Genomic DNA, 22,061 nt, shown 5'->3' on the forward strand with positions numbered 1-22,061 from the left:
TGCTGTACCCGATGGTCTGCCAAGCTCTTTTCATCCCTCCGGACAGCAGAGACTACAGGCGAGCAGCCAGCATCCCTGCTTGCGGGAATTCACCTGATCTCCAGCACCTGCTGGTGTCCCCTTCACGCGGGATCAGTGTTTTCGTTCCATGGTCCCTGGATAACCAAACAAGGCGTTTCCTTTTGTCACTGCCACTTCGGGAGAAAAAGTCACTTGCATTAGAGCCCTAAGCTCTTTTTAACATTAAATTACCGGGCTCGCAGGCTGGTAGGGGCCCGCTGCTGCGGGCGAGGAGGGAACGAAGCGCCCGCCCCCGGCTGCCGGCGCAGGCTCGGTGGCGGCGGGCGCGGCACGGGGCGGATCGGCACGGCTCGGAATAGCACGGCACGGCTCGGGATGGCGGCGGCGTGGCCGGAGCTGGAGGCGGCGGCCCGGGAGCGGCGTCGGGAGCTGTCCCTGCCGGGCGCGGCGGTGTCGGAGCGGGTGGCGGCGGGAGGCGGGCGGCTGCCGGCGGCGCTGCTGGGGCTGCCGCTGCTGCAGTCGCTGGAGCTGAGCGGCTGCGCGGCGCTGCGGGAGCTGGGCCCGGGGCTGGCGGCCGCCCTGCCCGCCCTGCACACGCTGGTGCTGCGCTGCAACGCGCTGGGCCCCGCCGGGCTGGGCGAGGGGCTGGGTGGGCAGCTGCCGGCCCTCCGCCTGCTCGACCTCTCCGGGAACGGCTTGGAGGCGCTGCCCGCCGAGCTGGGCGGCGTGGAGGGCTCCGGGGAGGCCGAGGGGGAGCAGCAGCAGCAGCAGCCCGCCGCCTTCCCGCAGCTCCGCAGCCTCAACCTGAGCGGCAACCGGCTGCGGGAGCTGGGCCCGGGGCTGGCCCGAGCCGCGCCGCAGCTCCAGGCGCTGCTGCTCACAGGCAACCGCCTGCGGGCCCTGCCCGGCCGCCTGCTGCCGCCCGCCGCTGCCTTCCCGCTCCTCAGCCGCCTCGAGGCCACCGACAACGAGGTGGAGGAGCTGGGCGCCGACATCGCCGCCCTGCCGGCCCTCAAGGTGCGAGCAGCCCGGCCCCCAGACCCCCAAGTACCCCCCAGACCCCAACCTGCCGCCCCGCTGACTGCACCGTCTCTTCCAGAGCCTGGACCTGGCCAACAACCGGCTGACGGAGCTGCCCGCCGCACTGGCCGACTGCCCCAGGCTGAAGGAGGCCAACTTCAGGGGCAACCAGCTGAGGGACAAGCGGCTGGAGAAGATGGTCAACGGCTGCCAGACAAAGGCCATCCTGGAGTACCTGCGTGCTGGCGGCCGCGGCAAGGGCAAGGCTGAGAATGCCAGGGAGGAGGCCAGGAAAAAGAAAAGGGAGAAGCAGCAGAAAAAGGATGGTGGGGAAGGGGAGCAGGACGAGCTGGAGGCCGTCAGCAAGCTGCTGGTGAAGGTTCTGCACGTCTCTGAAAATCCCACGCCGCTGGTTGTCAAAGTTAGCCCGGGTGTCAGAGATGTCCGGCCCTTCATTGTGTGCTGCGTGCTGAAAGGAGTAAACCTAAACCCGGGCAATGCCCTGAAGAGGTTCCTGACTGCACAGGTAGCTGCCGGGGCCTCCTCTTTCATGTTTATGAGGGGAAAGTTGTCAGGAGCACTGAAAGGAGACAGTTGGTGACCTGGCAGGCTGCCCGCAGGTCCTTCAGGTGGCAAATATTAGCTCCTTCCAGATTGCGAGGCTTGAGTGCTGGGCACTTGCTTACCCATCTCAAAGTGCTTACTGCCCGGCTGGGAAACATGTCGTGTGCTCTGCTTCACTCTCCTTGTGCTTCGGTTGTAATTTGGATGAAATTATTCTGCACGTGAAGAGGAACGCTGGGTTTAATCCAAAAGGGTAAATAAAACTTAACAGACTGCAGAGCTTTTAAGTGCTGTACGAGGACGCGCCCAGACGCCATTCAAATTAGGGTTACTCAGCCAGTTGGTAATGCTGCAGGCATTCAATAGACGAGGACGCTGAGCCTGGGAGGGAAAAATTGCATTGATATCTTTGTTGTATTTTGATTGTGTTCTTTATGTTTTAGACTAAACTGCACGAAGACATCTGTGAAAAGCGTACAGCAGCCACAATTGCCACCCATGACTTGCAGTTGATCAAAGGTCCCCTGACATACGATGTTCAGCCTCCTGGTGAGCTGAAGGTAGGGGCAGCGCCACCTGTGGATCTTCCCCTGTTTTGTTTTCTTTTTTTTTTTTTCTTTCATTTTCTGGAACTTTTAGAGTGGAAGGAACTTTCTTCTTACCCCATAGATGCAAGGAAAAAAAAAATAACTCCAGGAACTTTAGAAGCTAATGTTCTTGCCATTCTGCTGTCATGAGCCCTGCTTGAGCAAGCCTTGCAGAGCTGCGTGGTGGTGCTCCAGGACCAGTTACGAGCCCATCTGGCTGGGGACTTAAAGCAATGAGGGAAGCAGGCATGGGCTTTTTTTCCTCTACAGACATTCTGATGTAGCTTAATGTGTGCCTTTGCTTAGGGTGGTTGAGGTAATGGTGTTTCACTGTTGATCCTTTCTCCTATGTTGTGGTGTTTACATCTTAATGTTCTCTGGAGGTCCGTATGTGTTAGGATGTGCCTGGAGTGTCATACAGCAGAGCAGGTGCTCATTCATTGAGTGTGCCTCGATCGGCAGCAGCCTTCCAGGTAACCTAATTAAAATAATTCAGATTTTGTTGGTTTACCCAGTCTTGGGTTATTGATGTTGCTGCTTTCAAATAAAAAAAAAAAAGATTGCAGTACATTCGCGTGTCAAGTTTTTAGATTGTACTTGCAATCCAGAATACCAAAGCGTTACTTCAGATTTGTGATCCCTATTTATTTAGGTCCTTTAATATCCTGCCTTCAGAAGCAATGTCACTGTAAGACTGACCTGTTAGGGCGTTCTGACTCTCTGGGGTTGACCCAAAGTTTCTGTTGCGTTCTGCTTGCTAGACTTGTGTGTAACTGCTCTCTGCACGTTAACTAGAGAGTGCATTTCCAGCCTGAATAAGTAGTTAAGAATTATGGCACATCTTCAATAACAAAAACCCTCTCTGTGTACGAGATCTAGCCAAAACTTGGAGATAATTTTTGTTGTTGTTGCTGATACCCTCTACAAGAGAAAATCCTGTTGCAAAGAGGTACAGGATTTACTGAAACTTTAGTTTTAGTAACACGACACCCCAGGTTAGAGTGAGAACCTAACACCATTTATCTCCGTTGCCTGGGCTGTTTGGTCTAATGTGCTGTGTGATCGAATAGAAAATATCTTCAATCCAAAGAGGTTTTGTGTAATGGTGTGAAATGTATGAACTTGCTGTAGAGTCTGCTGGACAGTCTGAATAGTAACAAAATATGGTGAACAGTCTTCAGTATTGGAAAAGAACTGGGAATCATGCCTGGCCTTTGGTTTTCTTTTATCAGGTAGCAGAAATGAAGAAGTACTGGCAGCAAATGTTTTGCAATATGATTGGAAATGCAACTCCTGCTCCAAAAAATGGAACATGCTTTAAGGAATTGCATTTTGTAGCTGCCTTAACAAGTTAAAGCAGATGATATAACTGCACCAGAAAAACTAGGAGGTTTAAGGAGAACAGTGATGCATGTGAACACCTGAGAATTTGCTGTTGCTTAATTCCACACAACATGTAGAAATACAAAATTGAAAGAAATTCCACTTGATGGGTGGTTTTAATTTTCATCATGCTTACAAGGGAATTTTAATAATCCTGGCATTTGAGTCACTCATAAAATTAAATGTTTCTCTTTTCTTGTATGGTGTAGATAACGCCCCTGGGTCGAAAGGAGATCAAGGCAAAGGATCTTCTCCGTCAGCTGCAGCTAGAAGCAGAGGAGCAGAGGAAACAGAAGAAGCGTCAGAATGTTTCTGGGTTGCACAAGTCAGTATTTTGTTGGTTTTCTTCATGTGCATTTTGGCAACTCATTCTTGCATGGAAAAACAGCACTGAAAGAAATGTGCTCAAATGTATTATGAAGCACGTTCTGTAATGGTGATGGGGCTAACAAACTCAGCGTGAGCTTTTAGGGGGTGGTATGAAAAACACTGAGCTGAATCGTTGCTTGAAGAGTAACCCATAGTAAAATGATGTTGATGAGTGATTTCCATTATTTCTAGTTATATCAGGAGTAAATTCTTGTCATATTTATCACCTTTAAGAGTAATTCATGTATTTAAAATAGCAAGTAGAAGGGTACCAAAGAGAAATGAAGTTTCTCACGCAGTAACTGAAGCGAATCAGAGGTGCTGTTAATCTGCGTGTAAGAGCAGACGGGCTGTGAAGCAGAGCATCACGCTACCCTGTTCTGTTTACTGCTCATGTAGAGATCACCACCCATATCCATCAGTCATGCAGCTTGGAGAAATTTGCCAAGTACATAATGGAGAACTGTGTGCCGCCATAGTAAGTAAGAGGGAAAATTAAGTAAATAAGCCGTCTGGAAGAATCAGATGATGGACTCTGATACTCCTGTTCAAGCACTGGGATCTCTGAAGGCACTAGAAGCCTGTCTGACTACTTTAAGTGTGGATATGAAGATGTGAGTTATTTTATGGTTCTAGCCCATCAGTTCCTGTAGCTAGTGGCTTTTGTGTTATTAGCTGCATCACCGTGACATCATTTTGCTGAATTTTAGTGCTCTGACTTCTGTTTTTGTCACGTGGTAGATCAGGAGCACACTAATTCATTTTTGTCACCATTTTCTGCCGCTTTGTCCAGCTGCTGTTTGTTATTTTTTGATTGTTTCTTTCTTTATTTTTTTGGCAGGTATCTCCAGTTATTGGATGGCAAAGATAACTACCCGTGTCTTGTGGATGCTGAAGGTGTTGTGATTTCTTTCCCACCAATAACCAATAGTGAGAAAACAAAGGTACTATCTGCTAGTGGAAATAGGCTAATCAGAATTAAACAGTGTTTCTTTCTCCTGAGAGAGATTTAACTCCAGGTTGAAAGCTCCGTGCAGTTCTGTGAAACTTGTGATTGTGTTCCAAATATAAATCTCCAAAGTCTTACTTGTCTCCACTAGACTATTGGACTGTGATGAATCTCAGTTACATTTTTACCTTTGTAAATTTATAAACCTCTAGCCATCATTCCAAAGGCACCAGCCTGCTTTTGCAGAGGAGACTTTATTGAATGGCAAAGACAAGGGTGGGAATACAGTTTTTGACTTGTAAGGAAAGGCAGTGCTTTGCTTGTGGTTGAACTGAATGAAAGCCTTTAATTCTGTTTTTGTAGTGAAATATTGCCAGATGACTGTGGGTGAGTCTGTGTGCTCTCATTCATTACTCACTTTACCTGTGATATTCACACAGATTAGAAAAACCACCCATGATCTGTTTCTGGAAGTGACAAGTGATACCAGTTTACAGATATGCAAAGATGTCATGGACACTCTAATTCTGGTAGGTAATTCAGTAAAATAATCCTGTCTGTTCTTGGTGTACTTCTCAGCAAAATGTTTAATTGCTCATGTGTAGAAGAATACAGAAGCTGTGTTTTTTTTGGAGGGAGAGGGAAGAGGTGTTTTTTTAATTTCCTTCCCTCCCTCTCCTTCCATTCTTGCTGTATCTCAAAAGGTTTTTGTGTTATATTATGAGTAAGAGGCAGACCTCAAAACTTACCAGGGTAAATAATGTTGTGCTGCCACAATGGGAAATACATGGTTTGACTTTCAACACCCTCTCCTTGCTAGTGAGCTCATGCCTTCCGCTGCTACCAGGCCATTCTTCTAGGGAGGTTTCTCAGCTCAGTATGCCTGACAGTTAGTTTGCTTGGTCCTCTCATTATTACAGAATTATCTTTCAGATCCTTTATTAACAGCTGGACAATCTCGCTAAATGCTCTTCAACGTCTTTAATTAAAGGTTTCTAATGAATGTGGTAAAAGATGGTATAGGGCAAGTACAGGACAGTATGCTGTTGAATATTTTGCAAAATACATGTATTTTTTCTTGTCCGATTAACATAATGAAGTGTTAGTGAAGGTTAGCGTAATGGATGCAAGGCAGCAACAATTGCAAGTACACTGAAAGCAAATGTGCTAGTGGTGATCCTACCACAGGCTCTTGTTGCTTCAGATCCATTGCTTTGACAAAGCCCAACTTCTCTGTTAAATGTAAAAAAATAACTATTCAGAAGGAGAAGGACCTTGCAGAGAAAACAGCAGAGATAGCTGAAAGAGCTTTTGATACTTCCTGGAAGATTCTAACCCGCTGAAGAATGTTTTCATGCAAATATTCCTCTAGAGGCTGGCCAGATTCACATCTTGGAAACAACTCTGATTTGCTCCAAGGGCTTAGCTGCAGAATTAACCTTGCTTTCCGTGTTTTGCTTATAACAGAAAATAGCAGAACTGAACAAATTCACCTTGGAAAATAAGGAAGACAACTCAGGCTCAGATAATGAACCTGATGCTCTTTGTGGACCAGTGAATGTGAACGCCAGCCAAAATACACCGCAGACGAGTTTTCAGTTGGTAGTGGAGCAGGTTCGAGTGGTGGACACAGACGGGAACCTGAAAGTACTTTATCCTTCAAAAACTGACCTAACCACAGTTTCTTCTCTTCTGACTGTAATACGCTAGCAGCTGTCAAAGCTAAGAAAACTGTTTTTGTTTGTTTGTTTGTTTGTTTTCCATATTCAATAATGCAACTTGCACATAGTGAGATTGTTTGTTTTAAAGAAAAGATGGAGTGCATCCTGCCTGGGTGTGTAAAAACTTTAAAGTTTGATCACGTCGTGGTAAGGAGTGCTGCATTCTCTCAGCCTTAATAGGAAGTCATCAGTATTTGACTAGGTGGAGACAAGAGCGTCATCAAATGCAAACGGAAAAGTAGAGAACATATTCAAAGTCAGAATGTACAAACGTGTAAGGAGAATCATTAGGACATAGTGGTTTGTAAAATGAACACAGTCGCGTTTCTCTGCAAGGTAACTGTTTCTTCCTGGTATGTTTCATCTGGATTATTTTAGTAGCTAAACTGGGAAGTCCAGTAGGTGACAGCACTGACACTTAGTTACATTCTGTGTGCTGGTTCTGCAGACAGTATGCAGAAGTACTTAGCTAACATCTCATTTTGCATAGTTCTGTATCTGCAATAACCATGAAACTGAAAATTCTGCCTATTTTAAAAATCTTCAGCCTAAACACTGCCAGAACTTGAACAATGAGTTTTACTCTGATGGTGTTTTTCCATGTTAACACATTTAACACAGCTTTCATTTTTAAGTGAAGTCAGGTAATGACTGCAGGGGCTTGCGCTCCCCAGGGTGTTTTAGAGCCATAATCCAGCCATGTGGAAATACCAGTCATAGTGAATTTGTTGTGCACTCATCAGCCTAGCTGTTGGTCAAGATCTGAATTTGTTCTTGCTTATGAAGTTCAGATCTGTTCAGAGGGCCAATACTGGCTTACGGTGACAGCACTAAAGCTCCCCACCTCCCCAGAAGGTAAGCATTTTTGCCCAGAGTGATGCTGGTGGAGAACTCAGTCATGCTCCAGCGTGAAGAGTGGTGGGGACTTCTGCCAAAATACATGTAGTTTTGAGTGATTCTAATTTTTGCAGTCTCTGGGTGATTTTTATTTACATCCTGGCTGCCAACTGTATGAATGCAGACCTGTCCATAAGCTAGGGTGACCCATGGATTTACTTTTTTTCCCCTTTAAAAACAATGTAGAGCTCTAACAAAACTTCCAGATACTGTGTCAAATATGTCAACGTGTTGCATATTGAATGGAAAATAAAATGGTTCTTGCAGTCACGTGTCACTGTCACTTGTTTGAGCATTGGTGAGTTTTGCAGTCGTGTAACTGTACAAACTTGGCACAATGGTAACTTTTTCAAGCTACTTGTAAATGAGCAGTCCTAAGTAGTACTTCACAATTCCCTGTGAAATAGAGTAATTCTACAGACCAATGATCTACTGTGAATGGTGTTTAATCGGTTTCAGCAATTAGAAAACAACGGAATTCCCACAGAACTTGAATCAAGTAAAATGAGTTTAATTTGCTATCAAATCACCACCAGAAAACAAATGAACAGGAGCCTAATGTTGGTGATATGTTGAGACTTAACCACTAGGGCTGTTTTGCAGGCATTAAGAGAAGCTATCTTGCAGGACTCTTCCTCCTACCCTTAGAATTGGTAGGTGATGAAGTAGCCGTGTCAATGTTGTAGAGAGACGGGACCCTGACACCTTTTTGTTTCAGCATCTGATAGAACTCTATCCGCTCGTTAATTATCTTCTGAAAATCAAAGACACGTAAAGGGATAGAAAAGCACTGAGTGAACAGCAGTACTGTAGTGTTCTCTTACCAGTTCCCCATGGGCGCCTGAGAGCAGAATTCCAACGAGCTACATACCTGCATTGCCTCCAGCACCTCCTCATCAGTGAGTTCTGCCTGGGGAGGCTTGCTGCCTGCTGTACTGAATGTAGCCTGAATTATTTTGCTTCGAAATCTTTCAAACTTTTGATAAAAAAGAAGTAGGTGCGTTAAGCCTTTATATATGATTCTTTGGCAATTGCATGGAGTTTACTAGGACAGAGACCACACCGTCAGACTTAGAAAAAGTATGAGTTGATGATGAAATGGGAAGTCTGTGCATGTGAAACTATGGGCGGGTTTACTGGGCTTCACTCCATGTACTGTGCTAATGATGTCCCTGGATGGACCCAGACCCTTTTGGGGCTGCTGTGCTTGTTGTGGCAGCCTTGAGTCAGGCCCAGAGTGAGTATGCCTGCAGGAAATGGCTTTAAGAAATAAATGGCTTTAAGGTGCTATCTATTACTTTGTGTCAGGAAGACAGTAGAAATCTGGTGACGGAACTGCTGTGAATTCAGCACTGTTTCTTGAGGGCTTCTAGTATTTGAAGCTAGTAGGGTTTGTCATTGAAATATGGGCTGCATGCTAGAAAGCAGGCAAGCAAATGGGCTGAATTTCTTGCTCATTCAGCCCTGTAGCTGCAAAGGCAAATCAGCACTGGGAGCAAAGGATTTCAGTGCCCCTGTGAGCCTCCCACTGGGCTTCTGCCTGAGAATGTTTCTAAGCTTTCAGACTTCGCTTGAAATGGTTGAAAGCATCTCTTACCAGGGAGGTAGGAATCTGAAGTGAAAGAGGCTGCATTTACCCTGCTGGTGAGGCACTCGAGTGCCACTCTAGTTTGCAGCTCCATGTGCTGCAGCGTTTCAGCTTGGCTCTGCATCTCTTCCTGGGCACGCTGCTGCTTGTGGATCTGGTATCGATTGGTCAGAGCCTCTGCCTCTAGCTGCCTGACTGTACCCTGCAAATCACTGATCAGCTTGTTCTGCTCAGCCAGTTTGGATTCTTGTTCTGTAACAACCTGAAGAGATGCATAAATCAAGCCATTACAGTGAGGAAGAAAGTGAGCAGACTTGGCCACATCTTCCCAGTATCTGGGTCAAATGCTTCTTGTGTTTCCTGGACAGTCTACAGACTCACAATCTTGTCAGTACAGGTAAATGTTACTACTTGGGGTTTTCTCCAAAACCACTGTATTGAGTACTTGAATAGCTAAAAGGGGCAAGTTTGCTATTAGGAAAAAAAATGAGTGGTAAAACAAACTCAGGAAGTCAGATTTTCAAAGTAACTTCACTGTGTGTTTTTTTTTTTTTTCATGGGGCAAATTCACTCTCCCAAGCCTAAAACGAGCACAGTGAAGCAGATGACACTAGAGTTTTCCATAAAAGCATGTGGGTTTGCACCAGATTCACCTGTCGAAGACTGCAGTTCTCCTTCTCTGTTGTCACCATCATTTCTTCATGTTTCCGTTCTTCTCTCAGACTGCAAAACTTAAGGGAAAATATTTTACACTTTAGTTTTGTAGTTCACTAATCAACTCCTGTCTCATTAGGAAGGGGACTGTTTCATAAAAACCGAATTCCCTGCTGACAGCTCTCTTAATCGTGGCCACTCATCTCTGTAGTACCTTGGCAGACATGGCTTGTAGCTGACTTTCTCGCTCTCTGAGCTCCTTTTCGAGCCTTTCCTTTTCAAATTCGGTTTTCCGAAGCTGGGATTCTTGGATGTCCAGTTGTCGTTGCAAGGAACACATGATACCTGTAACGTTGGAGTACTACTGTAAGCAAACAGAATTCCTGCCAGAGACCTCATGGAGTCTTTTTAAGGTAAGCAAAAGCAGAGCTGTTGTTGCCATCCACATACAGAGTGTGAAGTTAATGTACAGCCATGATGACCCTGGTTAATAATGCATTTCATAGTACTTTGCTGTGATATATAGTAAACTTAAGTAAATTCACTGTAAGGGAGAAGCTATTCTGAGGACTAACAGAGCCAGTCACACAAGCGCAGGGGCTTGCCAGATTGCTGAAACACTAGCAAGCACCCCAGTATACCAGTCAGGCCTTTCTGCATGGTTTTCTTTTACTTCTAAGGGGAGAGCAAAAGTGGTTTCAATATACATGGCATTTCTGACTCAGTCTGTAAGCAACAATTGAAAGCAGGAGGTTTCACCCTCATGAGAAACTAACCTAGATTTGTTTTCTAGGTAAGAGAAACAGCATTGCAAGAAAATAAACTTGGTCTCTAGTACAATAATAGTCTGTTCTGGGGATGCCTTCTCCCATGGTACCTGTGACTATGTTGTAGTCATCGTGTGCATTTTGCATTTCTGCACAGAGTTCTTCATTGGCATCCTGGAACGCAAGGAGCTGAGCAATCAGCGTCCCCTCCTCTCCTTCTGCCTGCTCCAGAAAGAGCCCTGGAGTGCTCGAGTCACTGAGCGCTTCTTCAGCAGCTTCTTCACTTGACTTCCTTTGTTGCGTTTCTGTGTACTGTAAAGACAGAGATAATGACTTAAGAAGCTGTGCTAAAGCCTCGTGTGGAGAGAGGGAGTTTCAGAACTGGGCCTGAAGCCCTGTGCTCCCTGCCCTGCTGGGATGATGAGCCCCGACGGGAGGAGTACAAATCGCAACCCCACATCCCGGGGGTCTCCCTGGCACAGCCAGTCAGTGGCTTTTTTGACCACTCCTGCCTGCGGGATGTTTGTGTTTGAAGAGCAGTCTGCCTCTGTGCCATCTACAGCGGGTGGCGGCTTGGCAGGGAGCAGCCGCAGGACACCAGCAGTTACCGGCTCCACGTCACCGCCGCCCGTGAGCAGCTCCAGCTCTTTCTTCAGGCTTTCTATTTCTTTCAGGAGATCGGAGATCACGACGTCCTTCTGTGCACATTCTGCCTTGTACTTGGAGAGGTGCTCGATCTCCTCTCTCAGTGTTGCCAGACACTGTTCCTAGGGAACACGGGAGCGGCGTGGCCGTAACACAGCCAGGCCGTCCGAGGGGATGTACGGGGATGGAAGGGGCAGCGGCCGGGCCCCCCCTCACCTTCTCACTGACGGTGCTCGCACAGCACGGGTCGCCCCCACAGGGGTCCGGGCCGGGCCCTGCCCCTACACTCGTCCCGCTCGTGTCCTGCCCCATTGTGGGGTCGCCGGGGGGAGGCGGGGAATCGCGGCGGCCACCTGCGGGGAGAGCCGGGCTCAGGCGGCGGCACCGAGTTGCTCCCGACGGCCCCGGGGGGCTTCCAACGGCCCGGGGGGGGTGGGTTCGGGTCGCCCCTACCGGGCGGGGACGGCGACGTCGCCCTGTGGCTGGTGCCGGGACAGCGGGCGAGGGGCGGCCAGGGGGGGTCCCGTTCCTCTCCCCACGGCCAGGGGGGCTCCGCGGCCCCGTCCCGGCGGCGCGGGGAGCCCATCGCGGAACCCCTCCGGGAACCCGCCGGGGAGCCGTGCACGGCTTCGGCTGCCCCCGCCCCTCCGTGCCCGGCACCGCCTTCCGCTTCCGCGGCCGGAGCCGCCATGGGGCGGAGGAAGAAGACGCTGCACGACTACGCTGCCGAGTTCTCGGAGCTGGCCGTGAAGCGACAGCGGCCCGAGGAAGGTGGCGGCGGCGGCGGCGGCGGCGGCGGTGGCGGCGGCGGCGGCGGCGGCGGCGGGGAGGCGGCGGTCGAGTCGCTGTGGTGCTCGTCCTGCCAGCTCCCGCTGCGGGTGCGCCGCGACCGCATCCTGGAGCACCTCGCCTCCGGCCGCCACTACCGGAACCGCCGCCTGGCCCGGCAGCGCACCCCGCTGCTGCTGTGAGAGCGGGGGACGAGGGGGGACATGGAGGGGACACGGGGGGACCGGGGAGGGACGGGGGGCGGCGGGGGGGCTCCGCTTCGAGCTGCCCCGGGGACGGGTCCCTTCGTGCTCTGCACCCCGGGGGGGCGAGGGAGGGCACAGGGCGAGTTCCCTCTACCTGTCCCTTCTACCTGACCCCTCACCTGACCCCTTACTTCTCCCTTTACCTGTCCCCTTTACCTGTTCCCTCACTTCTCCCCTCGCTTCTCCTCTCACCTACCCCTTTACCTACCCACTCACCTCTCCCCTCACCTGCCCCTTTTCCTGCCCCCTCACCTCTCCCCTCACCTGCCCCATTTGCTCCCTCTAGCTCCGCAGGCCCCGACATCAGCCTGCCGCTGCAGCTCGATGCCCCATCCCTGGTCTCCCAGCCGCCCCTCGTCCTCGCCACCACCACTGCTGGGGGTCCCTCGCTGCTCCCTGGTGCCGTCAGCTCCACCACGACCGCAGACCAAGCCCCATCCACCTCAGCCTTCACCGTCTTACGCACGAGGATCACACCCGCACCTGCTGAGCGGAGCAACCGCAGCCCAGCCGTGCTCCAGGCCCGTGACAGTGCAGTGCTGGGACGCTGCGGTGCTGGTGGCGTTTGCCTCGCCCTCTTTGGCACAGAGCTCAGTGATAAAGCCTTGTTCCAAAGCTTAATAGAAGAAAACGGCTGCTGCTTGCTGTACATCGTGGAGGACCAGCTGCACGAGGTGGAACGTGCCTTCAGTGCGGAGTTCCTGGCCAGCACGCGGGTGCTGCGGCAGCAGGACGCCGACATTGTGCTCAACGACCAGCGGTACCAGCCACATCTCAAATTAGTATTTTAAATGTCATTGCAAAACTGAAAGGCAGAGCTTTTTTGAAAAAAGATGGGCTTGATATTAGAAATTTTAAAAATGAAAATAAGCTAAGATGTACCCATCACTTCAACAGCTCTGCCACATAAATGGTTTTAGGTTTCACTGTATGTTCTAACCAGCAAAATTCAAGTAGTCGTCTTGGAGACACTTGAAAAGCTTTCCCCTTTAAGATGCAGGAAAAACAACACAGCTTCATTGTAAAGGTTTTCATTTTAGCTAAGGGCTTGTGTACTTTAGCAACAGGTTTTTGAGAAAACCTAATGCAGTTACTGACCTTGAATTAAGAGATCAGGTTAAAACTCTAATTACTGTACTGCTGTCACCTCTGAGCATCAGTGCCCTACAGTATGCATCCCTGCCTTTGGGTACTGAGGTCCTTTTGTAGTGTAATATACTCTTCCAGAGTGATGGGGTTTTATGCCTTTTAAAAATTCATCACCAAAAGTTAAGAAAGCTGGCATAAAAACAGCTGTAACTGAAAGGAGGCGCTGACTGTTCATTGCTCTAAAATTGTCTTCACTGAAGAACTTTCTTTTCACTTTTGCAGAGTTTCTGGAGTCATCATTAGTTCACCGCCTGAAGAAGCTTCTGAGACTGTCATAGATGCTTTGCGAGCTGGTAAGAGGAACTGCTGCAAATTCAGCTTTTCTCTGTAGGTGGTTACCACACTGAAGGAGGCCTTGTGTGCTTGCTAAACGCTTGCAGAATGCAAAGTTTATCTTTTGATGTAAGATTTAAAGGAAATCAGCCAAACTTTCTCATTGTGATGGCTGTATAAGAGAGCTCAGTGTCCGGATCAGGGCTGTAGAGTTCCTGTTTCCATTCTTAGCTGCAGACCCCATACCGTTGCTGTGAAGCTCAGCAAAACTGGCAGTATCTTTACATTTGTCTTACTTGTCTGTTTCCTCCAATCCTTATTTCACAGCAACTGCAGCAGCTCTTTAATTAAAATTAAAAAAAAAAAAAAGTAAAAATGACTGGTTTCTCATTTCAGCAGTGTCCCTTGGGTTGTGCAAACTAATTGTGCAATTGAAGGGAAGTCAGCCTACTAACTGCTACCTCCTACACTGGCATTGATGGCTTGAACACCAGTGGGGTCTGTACTACGTCTTTCTCACTCAGAAAGCCCAGTCCTAGAAATACAGCTGGGAATCAAAAGAAAGCTGCTTACCCAACAGCCGTGCCTCTTGTGGCTTGTAACTAGCTAATAAAATGATTGTAGCTGGCAGCAAAAAGGGAGTTACTGGCATCAACAGATAGGAAGCATTGGTTTCATGAAACAGACTTTCTAGAATGTAACAACGTGTACAGTATTTCAAGATGAAAATGTTTAGTGCAGACTGTTCTGCCTTTAATTCTATGTTCCATGACCTTTTGCATAGGAAAAGGTGTATTTTGTGAGAGGCTGCCAAGTTTTGACAAGCAGACAGCAGAGGCGTGCTTCGATGAAGCCAACAGATGTGGAAGACCGTTGGTTTGTGGATTCTACAAGTAAGACCAGATTTTTCTTTAGGATTTGTACTCATTAAGAAGCTCATGTCTGAAAGTAGCATTGATTTCCCAAGCTGTCCTTTATTTGTCCTCAGATACATTTAGTTTTGCTGCTGCTTATTGAGCATTGCTTATTATCTGGTAGTTAATTGGCTTGGATTAATTCTTCATGCTTAATGGAGATAAAATCTTAGCTGTCATGAGATTAAAATAAAAGCTAGTGGAATGATAGTCAAACAGCAAAGCTTTCAAGGCATGAAAGCTCCATTTATATTTTTTAGAATAGGCATTGGTAATGGGGGGTCCAGATTTCATCAGTCCCTTCGAGGTTTTGCAAATGCTACAGCTCGTGTCTGAGCTTCAGAGGAGGAAATATCCTGGTGATGCTGTGCCATTCTCTGAGACAACTCCTTGCTCAGTGGTTTTAGGGAAAACAAGATCTTTTTCTTTTGTATTTTTTTTTTTTGTGCACATATAGCCACCAGCTCAGGCAGATCTGTGGTTTTATTAAGCATACAGCTACTGAGATCTGATTGTTATTGCTCTGTTGGAAAGCATTTGGTTTGCAACCCTATTCAGTTTCTTCATGAAACTTCTGAGGGTATCCTTTTTTCATGTTTGACAGCTTTGCTGCACTACACTAGAAACAACGTGGGAAGAAGGCATTCAATTAGCTGTGATCTTCACAATAGCGTAGAAAAAGACTCTTTCAAAGTTTGAATGTGCCTTTGTAATACTGAAAACTCATCTTTTCCTGGTAACTTTTTCCTATTTTCACCAATTTGTTAATTAGATCTCTAACTCTGTACTGACTTGAAGAACACTGATCCTGTGAAACTGAAGTACCTGTGTTAGAAAATAACAACAAAAGTTTAGAGTAACTCTAAGAGAAGAATCTTTCAGCAGCTTTTTCAGGTCCTTTTAGAACATTGTCTTCAGGGAGACATTGAGCTCATCCATTACTTCAACTTGCCACTCGCAGCAAACTCCAAGGCTGTGAAACCTCTGGTTGATGTTAGAATTATTGGCCTATCTGCTGGAAATAGACCTATTAATCTTGATAAAGTGATGTTTCCACTTGTGACCTTACATCTGGACCCTTAAGATTAAGTAATTGAAAGAGAAGTAAAGTAATTGTAAAGAGTAATTGTAAAGAAGTAATTGTAAAGAAGTAATTGAAAGAGAAGGAAAGTAGATTAATTTCAATTAATTTCTGCACTGTTAAACTTATGGGGATTCAGGGAACTCTGCTACGAGGCAGGAATGCCACTTTAAACTCAGAATTTAACACCCTATGGTGAGTATGGATGTGGTTGTTAGTAAACAACTATGATCGTCTAGTGCTTCTCTCTTGAGAGCAGTTAATTTCATTGCAAACAAAACTTACTTGGAGAAATATATATATTTATTAGCGCATATATACATAATATAAATGCGTAGTTACACAAAATGCTTGCCCTAACGTTTGCCTTTTCCATTTGGGTGCTACATGTACAGGTCTGTTCCCCAGCCATAAGGCTGAATCTGAACTGAGGTTTTAGTCAACACTCAACTGAATTTAAACCTTTAAACTGTATTTAAACTGTAAGTAGGGTGCTAAGAAAAACTGTAGGTAACTTGCTGGACTTTTGGGGGACTTTCAGTCCCCAGAGTTTAATTTCTTCCATAAAATTGTTAGCTTAAGTCTTCCAAAATACAGATATGGTGCTCATTTGCCAGAAGCAGAATTAATACATACGGAGGGGCAGAAATTAGAATGCGGGATGTAACCCTGCCAGTCTGGTGAGGTTCAGGTTTCACACTCTCACCAGGGTCTGTGTTTGTCGCCCTCTTGCACCGCGCAGGCAGCAGGGGCCCAGTGACCTTTCTGTGCCCCAGCAATGTTCCAAGTTGCTTGTTCCCCCCTGCAGGCGTTTCGACCCCGCGCTGCAGTTCCTCTGCAAAACGGTGCGTGGCTGCCAGTCCCTGGGGAGGATCCACCGGATAGCGACGACCAGCAGCGTGTACCCGGCGGCTTCCCTGGGCTTCCTGAAAACGTCAGGTACTGTGCGGCTCGTTCATCCGATGGGGCTGGAAACAGGTCTTGGCCCGTGTGCTGGTGGAAGGTTCCTTAGGTCTGTGTAGCTGTAAGGTGTGTGTCTCTTTCTCTGGAAGAGTTTTTTCTTTATTAGAATTGATTTCAGCTGCATACTGCTACCTGCCCTTAGCATTGGCTTCTGTGATGTAGGTGGCTTTAACATTGATCCCAGTGCAGTTCAGAAATGTACATTAACCATGGGTTTTCAGTGTGAAGATCTTAATGCCCAGTTTTGCTTCTTCCAGGTGGAATTTTTTATAATGCTGCTGTGCACGATATAGATATTGTCGGTTTGTTGCTGGGAGAGAGTGCACCAGACACGGTATTTTCACTGGGGCATGCGTTCTGCACAGGTGAGACCACATATTTTAATAGTTTATTGTGTACCTCTGGGCTTCTCCATTACCTCAGTACTAAAATTGGGAAGAACTGTTACCATAGCATGGTAGCCGTGCTGTGATTGATCCATGATAGAACTGCCACAAAAATAGTGAAGTAGGAAACAAGTTTCTAAAAAAAAAAATCATTTTAGAATATTTACCAAATGTTTCTGAATTGTCTGTTTCCCACTGATGTGAAATACTTGCCGTAGAACCGTTGCTGAACTTTGATGGTTTGCCACTTGAAAACCAGAATACAGAAAATAATCAGCAAAGCCTTATGGTTACACAAATGTTAACGCAGTATTTTCAGTTCTCTGCTTGATTTTTTTCTCCAGTGCTTTCCTGCTGAGCTCAACACAGTTAAAAATGTGAATTTATGCTGGATGGACCAATGGTTACCAGAAAAATTTAAATTAACTTCCAGTTTTTAAATGGAAATTTAAAGCTTTAATTAATGTCAGCCGCTGCCAACATTGGCTTGCTGGTGTCAGGAGGAATGGTATACAGTGCTGTCATCTGTGATGCGTGTGGTCATAATGCCCCGGAGAGGAATTTATACAATCTGCCTCTTTCTAGCAAAATGCTGGAAGTTGCTTTTCTTGGTACTGATAAGTTGCAAAAGCAAATGTGTTTGGCGGAAGAAGTGAAGTCATTTTCAGGGAAAGCCTTGGGCTTGTGTAGTGGAGTCCTGGCAGTTTTTCTCCAGAAGTGACGATGAAGGTAAGCCAGCTGGCACATACTGCCTAAAGTTCTTCGCTGTCTCCTCGCTTCCTGTTTGAAAGTATTCTGGACCCTGCATTGCCTCTTAAAGGAAGAAAATCACTTTGTTGTCATAGTGTTTGTTGTTCTGGTATGAGCAAGTGCCTTTTTTGTCCCTCAGATATGGCCTGCTTGCAGGATGCAGACACTGTAGCAGTCAGCATGAAATTTCCTAGTGGAGCAATTGTTACTTTGGACATCAGTCAGCACTGCACTAAAAGCTGTGATCAGAGACTAGAGGTGCGTTCGTGCTTTTAAGATATGTCTGTCGTGACGCCAGATGCTAGAACAAGCTTTTCCCTGTGTTTGCCTGGGGCAGCACGTGCTGTGCCACGTGCATACACCCGCAGACCCATTTCACAGAACACCTCTGTACCTCAGCAACAGCAGCTGCTTGTGTTTGGTTAACTTGCAGTCTGCTTTCTCTTTTGTTACCCAGATTCTGCCTCCTGTACATGTATTCTGCTGGGGTTATTAGCTGTATGCAGTCATGCTAGATCAGGAATTGATGTCAGCTCTCAAGGCTGCAGTGTTGTTCTGTAGTTTGTTGTCTTCCCAGGGTGCGTCTAGGACTGTAGCAAGGGCTAAGGCCTTGCACGTATAAAAGCCATCAAAGGGGAAGAGAGGTGTAAAATCAGAGGCATATCATCTGTCAGTTCCTAATGTCATAAATTACAACAGGTTTGTGGGCTGGATTGGAGAGTAGTATGTGTTAAATACTAAGGAAAAAAAAGCAAAGATACCATATAAGCAGAATCCACTATACTACAACCCATGCCTGGTATTTCTGTCTGGAGTGAAAGGATGTGTCAGTTGTAACTCCAAAAACCAGCAGATGCTTTTTACTTGGTCATACAAACCTGGGCTTTTAGACTAGCTACAGGTTTAAGATCGAACGGACAGTGAGTTGAAAGCCTCATTCTTCTAACTTTTTGCTTTCCCTGCAGGTTCACGGTTCTCAAGGAACATTACGGGTAGATAACCAGAATCCCCTGGGGATTACAGAGCACGGAACTTCTGTGTCCATATGTACACAGACCCAAGCTGATCGTTACAGAGAGGCACACCGGGGGCTCTTTCGACACTTTCTGAGAACCCTGAAAGGTAAGATGAAAGCTTACATTAATGGTTAATATTGTTTTAGGTTCACTTTGAGTGAAAACTTCACTGGGAAGTTGTTCCAACAGCAACTGCAATTTGGAGTTTGTGTCTGAAATCCCCAGAAAAAGTATGCGTAGCTGTGAAAATCAGGAGTGAGATTCATCGTGGTTAAGTTTAATCCAGCATTGTGCAGTGGACAGAGAGCTCCCTGTAAGCAAACCCAGGCTTTTGCACGCAGACCTGCTGTCCTGACGGCCGCAGGAGGAGGCGGCAGCTTGGTGGATGACCGAACAGCAATTCTTGTTTCAGTGGCTGAAACCATGAACGGGTCAGCTGCATTATAGAGCTGTGCTGCTTTTCTCGCTTCTGAGTCAGTGAGACGGGTGAGGGAAGGAGTTGTGATCTGAAAACTTGCCTTCCAAGAATAAATGAAAGTGGGGAGGAAACACAATGTTGGACCATAATGTCTTTTACGAGGGAAGCAGCCGTTTACAATAGCGTGGGAGAGCCTCATCCAAAATCCTGGTTGTCCTTATGGAATAAAACAGTTCCGTTCTGTTGACCTCAGTGACAAAAATACAGGATTTGAGTCTCAGGGACAGGAAAGAGAGGGGGATGAATTTTTCCGTTCTGTCTCTGCAGGCAAAGAGCCTCCCGCGATAACCAAAGAGCAGTTCCTCTGGGCCATCCAGGTGGCCGCAGCCGCTGAGCAGTCCTGGAGAAATGGATCTGCTGTTGACCTGCGCAACGAAACAATAGATTTGGCTGTGATCAAGACTGAGATAATGTGACACGTTGCTGATTTCTGAGATGAAGGATAATCTTTAAGCTGCGCTACAGTGAAATCTTTTCACCTGGTGATGTCTCCACTGTAACCTTAGACTTGCATCTTTGACATTTCCACTGGAAATGCCCAGAGCATGGAAGCACGTTTGAACTAGAAGTGCTCAGCGCTGCTGCAGATGCCTTGTAGCACATCCAGTGCTCCTCAGGACGTGGTGAGGTGCCGTAAACCTTCCCCTGCCGCAGGAGGCACCGTGCTCTGGCAGGTTCCTGGCAGCTTTCTGTGCGGGGGACAGCACCCGGCTGGACCGTGCGCTTCCTATCAGTGTGTGCCAATGTGTGACTGCTGTGCTGAGCTCGACCCCAGGCCTCATATTTATTGTTTTGCTGATGATTTTACCAGGTTTTCTAAATCTATGCTATAGATTGCAAATGCATAGCTGAGAAGTTAGGTCTAATTTTCTTGGGGGATAGTGGAGAGAAGTGAAAAAAACAGGGAGGGAAACCTTCAGCCGTGCTGATTTAAGAGAGGTGAGAAACTTTGTAGGAAGGTCATAAATTAAGACTATTTCATAGAGAAGCAACACACTGGGCATTTTGATAATAAGCACTGTGTTATTTAAAGAAAAAAGAATCAATGCAATTTGTGAATTGTACAGGGGCCCTGTACAACAGCTGTGGCTGAGGCATCCGTCCATTGCATGGGTTCCTCAGCACCTGCTGCGAGGCAGGGGAGCTGGCTGGAGGCTTTTGTTTTCTGTGCCTAAGTGCAAGCACATACATTAATATTTTAGTATCAAAATTGAACTAATAATCACTTTCTTTGAGTGCAAAGGGCACTCTGCATATCGTAAAGATATTTTTTTACAGTCCAGAAGACTGAGAATATACACCACAGAAAAGGATAGTGCCTTCAACAAGAGGCAAGTCTGCTTTTAAACCAGGTTATTTGTACCTTTTTATTCTTACTTTGAGCTTGTTGCCGGTGTATAGATATGGCTGATGTTTATTTCTCATATGTCAGTTTTCAAGGCCTTTTGAAAGTTTTTTTTTATTGTATTAAAATAACAGTTTTGCCTTGAGTGTTTATAGACACTACTCCTTGAAAGATTCTTTAGTTCAATTGATTTCCAGTTCCAATATATGCAGTATATATTACTAAAACTAGAGCTATGACATTATAACTAAAGACAACTCTCTTGTGGAAATTGTTTTTAATGGTGTAATTTTTAAAACGCAGAAAAGCAATGTCAAAAGATTGTTACTAATTTCCTGCGCTCTTTTCTAGTCATTTATTGGGGGAGGGGGAACAATCTACACCCGTGACGAAGCAGACATTTACCTCTTTCTATCCCAACTTACTAACAGCAAGGGTGGCGTTCTCGTTTTGGTGGCGTTTTAAGGCAGGCCCTGTGTAGATGTGATTGCTCTGAGACATTTGCTTCCTTTTGGAGAGCGTTAGGAATGGAAAGCAGCACGGCTGAGAGAGCTCTGCAAAACAGGGAAAGGCTGTGTCCACCCACAGAGCAAGCTGCTGTCCTGCTGCCTGGGGGAGCAAATGGCCTTTCCGTGGCACTCTTGCCTTGCCAGGTGTTCTTGTTCTTTGCAGAACTGTGTCTTCGTAGCTTCATGGTTGTTTGATGAAGCAAGAAAAAGTTCAGGCCCTTAAAGGTCATGGTTCACAATTCAGCAGTAGTATTACGAGAACATTTTCATTACAATATAAGCAAGACTTTGGTTACCAGGTGTTGTAATTCAGACATGTTTTTATTCTGTTACAAAAAAAAAGGAACCACAGCTATAAAAATAACACATTTTCCAAAGATAACATTACAAAAGTTACCACTCGTAACATATTTGGAGTGTATCAGTTAATACTGCTGAAGAAACCTTAGTTAACTTTGAAGACATGACCGATTGTTTCAAAACCTTTAAAGCATTAAAGTGCTTTAATTAGCTGTTGCTGCAGGACACGTTCACATTTCAGCGAGGCCAAAGGGGGGTTGGGATCCCCCTAAGTGTAGTGTACGGGGGCGCAGGGCGTTGAGGTGCGCGCATCCCTGCCGCTCCCAGGGCAGCAGCGCAGGGCCCAGTGGCCGGGTGGGCCGGGGGAGAGGCGGCTGCCCCCTGCCCTGGGCACGCAGGGGAAGGCAGCACAGGGATGCTGCTGTTGCACCAACTGGTGCCAGCCCTGGGGCATAGCTGCGGGTCTGTCCTTGGTGGTCTCTGGCCCAGGGGCAGGGCAGGGGATGAGACACAGCTGCAGGAAGGTGTCGGGCAGCAGCGTTCCCACCTGGGCTCCCCCACGCTGCCTGAGCTGCGGGAAGGAGCTCGCTGCCCTCCTCGCTCTGTGCATCCTGAGCCTCCGTGCTTTGCCTCATGGGGACCTGTCAGGAGATCTCGCCTCTCGAAACATCCAGCTCCAGCTCACTAGTAAGAGGTGG

General features: G+C 47.0%; 3 protein-coding genes across 7 annotated transcripts; 2 read left to right on the top strand and 1 right to left on the bottom strand.

The window, feature by feature from the left end:
* Positions 1–326: 326 nt before the first annotated feature.
* On the top strand, positions 327–7,788 carry LRRC47 (leucine rich repeat containing 47). Its single transcript, XM_035344729.1, has 7 exons — positions 327–1,038; positions 1,121–1,567; positions 2,049–2,165; positions 3,785–3,900; positions 4,786–4,888; positions 5,334–5,423; positions 6,361–7,788. The coding sequence occupies exons 1-7, from the start codon at positions 397–399 to the stop codon at positions 6,601–6,603; spliced, it is 1,758 nt and encodes a 585-aa protein (XP_035200620.1). The 5' UTR covers positions 327–396; the 3' UTR covers positions 6,604–7,788.
* A 148-nt stretch (positions 7,789–7,936) lies between these two features.
* On the bottom strand, positions 7,937–11,773 carry CCDC27 (coiled-coil domain containing 27). 2 transcript variants are annotated; one of them, XM_035344735.1, is made up of 9 exons: positions 11,619–11,773; positions 11,382–11,518; positions 11,129–11,287; positions 10,631–10,832; positions 9,968–10,098; positions 9,753–9,830; positions 9,149–9,361; positions 8,383–8,487; positions 7,937–8,262 (listed from the first exon to the last, which is right to left on the bottom strand). In XM_035344735.1, exons 1-9 carry the CDS (start codon positions 11,749–11,751, stop codon positions 8,128–8,130), a joined length of 1,293 nt encoding a protein of 430 aa, XP_035200626.1. In that variant the 5' UTR covers positions 11,752–11,773; the 3' UTR covers positions 7,937–8,127. The 2 variants fall into 2 exon arrangements, with proteins under 2 accessions (XP_035200626.1, XP_035200625.1); XM_035344734.1 differs by having other exon boundaries at positions 7,937–8,265.
* Positions 11,758–21,417, top strand: LOC118177214 (myo-inositol 2-dehydrogenase-like). Of its 4 annotated transcripts, none has more exons than XM_035344730.1 (10): positions 11,758–11,932; positions 11,966–12,132; positions 12,486–12,959; positions 13,571–13,641; positions 14,406–14,514; positions 16,425–16,555; positions 16,837–16,944; positions 17,855–17,973; positions 18,681–18,837; positions 19,477–21,417. In XM_035344730.1, the coding sequence occupies exons 1-10, from the start codon at positions 11,855–11,857 to the stop codon at positions 19,623–19,625; spliced, it is 1,563 nt and encodes a 520-aa protein (XP_035200621.1). In that variant the 5' UTR covers positions 11,758–11,854; the 3' UTR covers positions 19,626–21,417. The 4 variants fall into 4 exon arrangements, 3 of the variants coding, with proteins under 3 accessions (XP_035200621.1, XP_035200622.1, XP_035200623.1); XM_035344731.1 differs by having other exon boundaries at positions 11,969–12,132; XM_035344732.1 differs by having other exon boundaries at positions 11,972–12,132.
* Positions 21,418–22,061: the final 644 nt, after the last annotated feature.

Source organism: Oxyura jamaicensis, chromosome 21 (assembly GCF_011077185.1).
Source record: "Oxyura jamaicensis isolate SHBP4307 breed ruddy duck chromosome 21, BPBGC_Ojam_1.0, whole genome shotgun sequence".
Classification (NCBI taxonomy): domain Eukaryota; kingdom Metazoa; phylum Chordata; class Aves; order Anseriformes; family Anatidae; genus Oxyura; species Oxyura jamaicensis.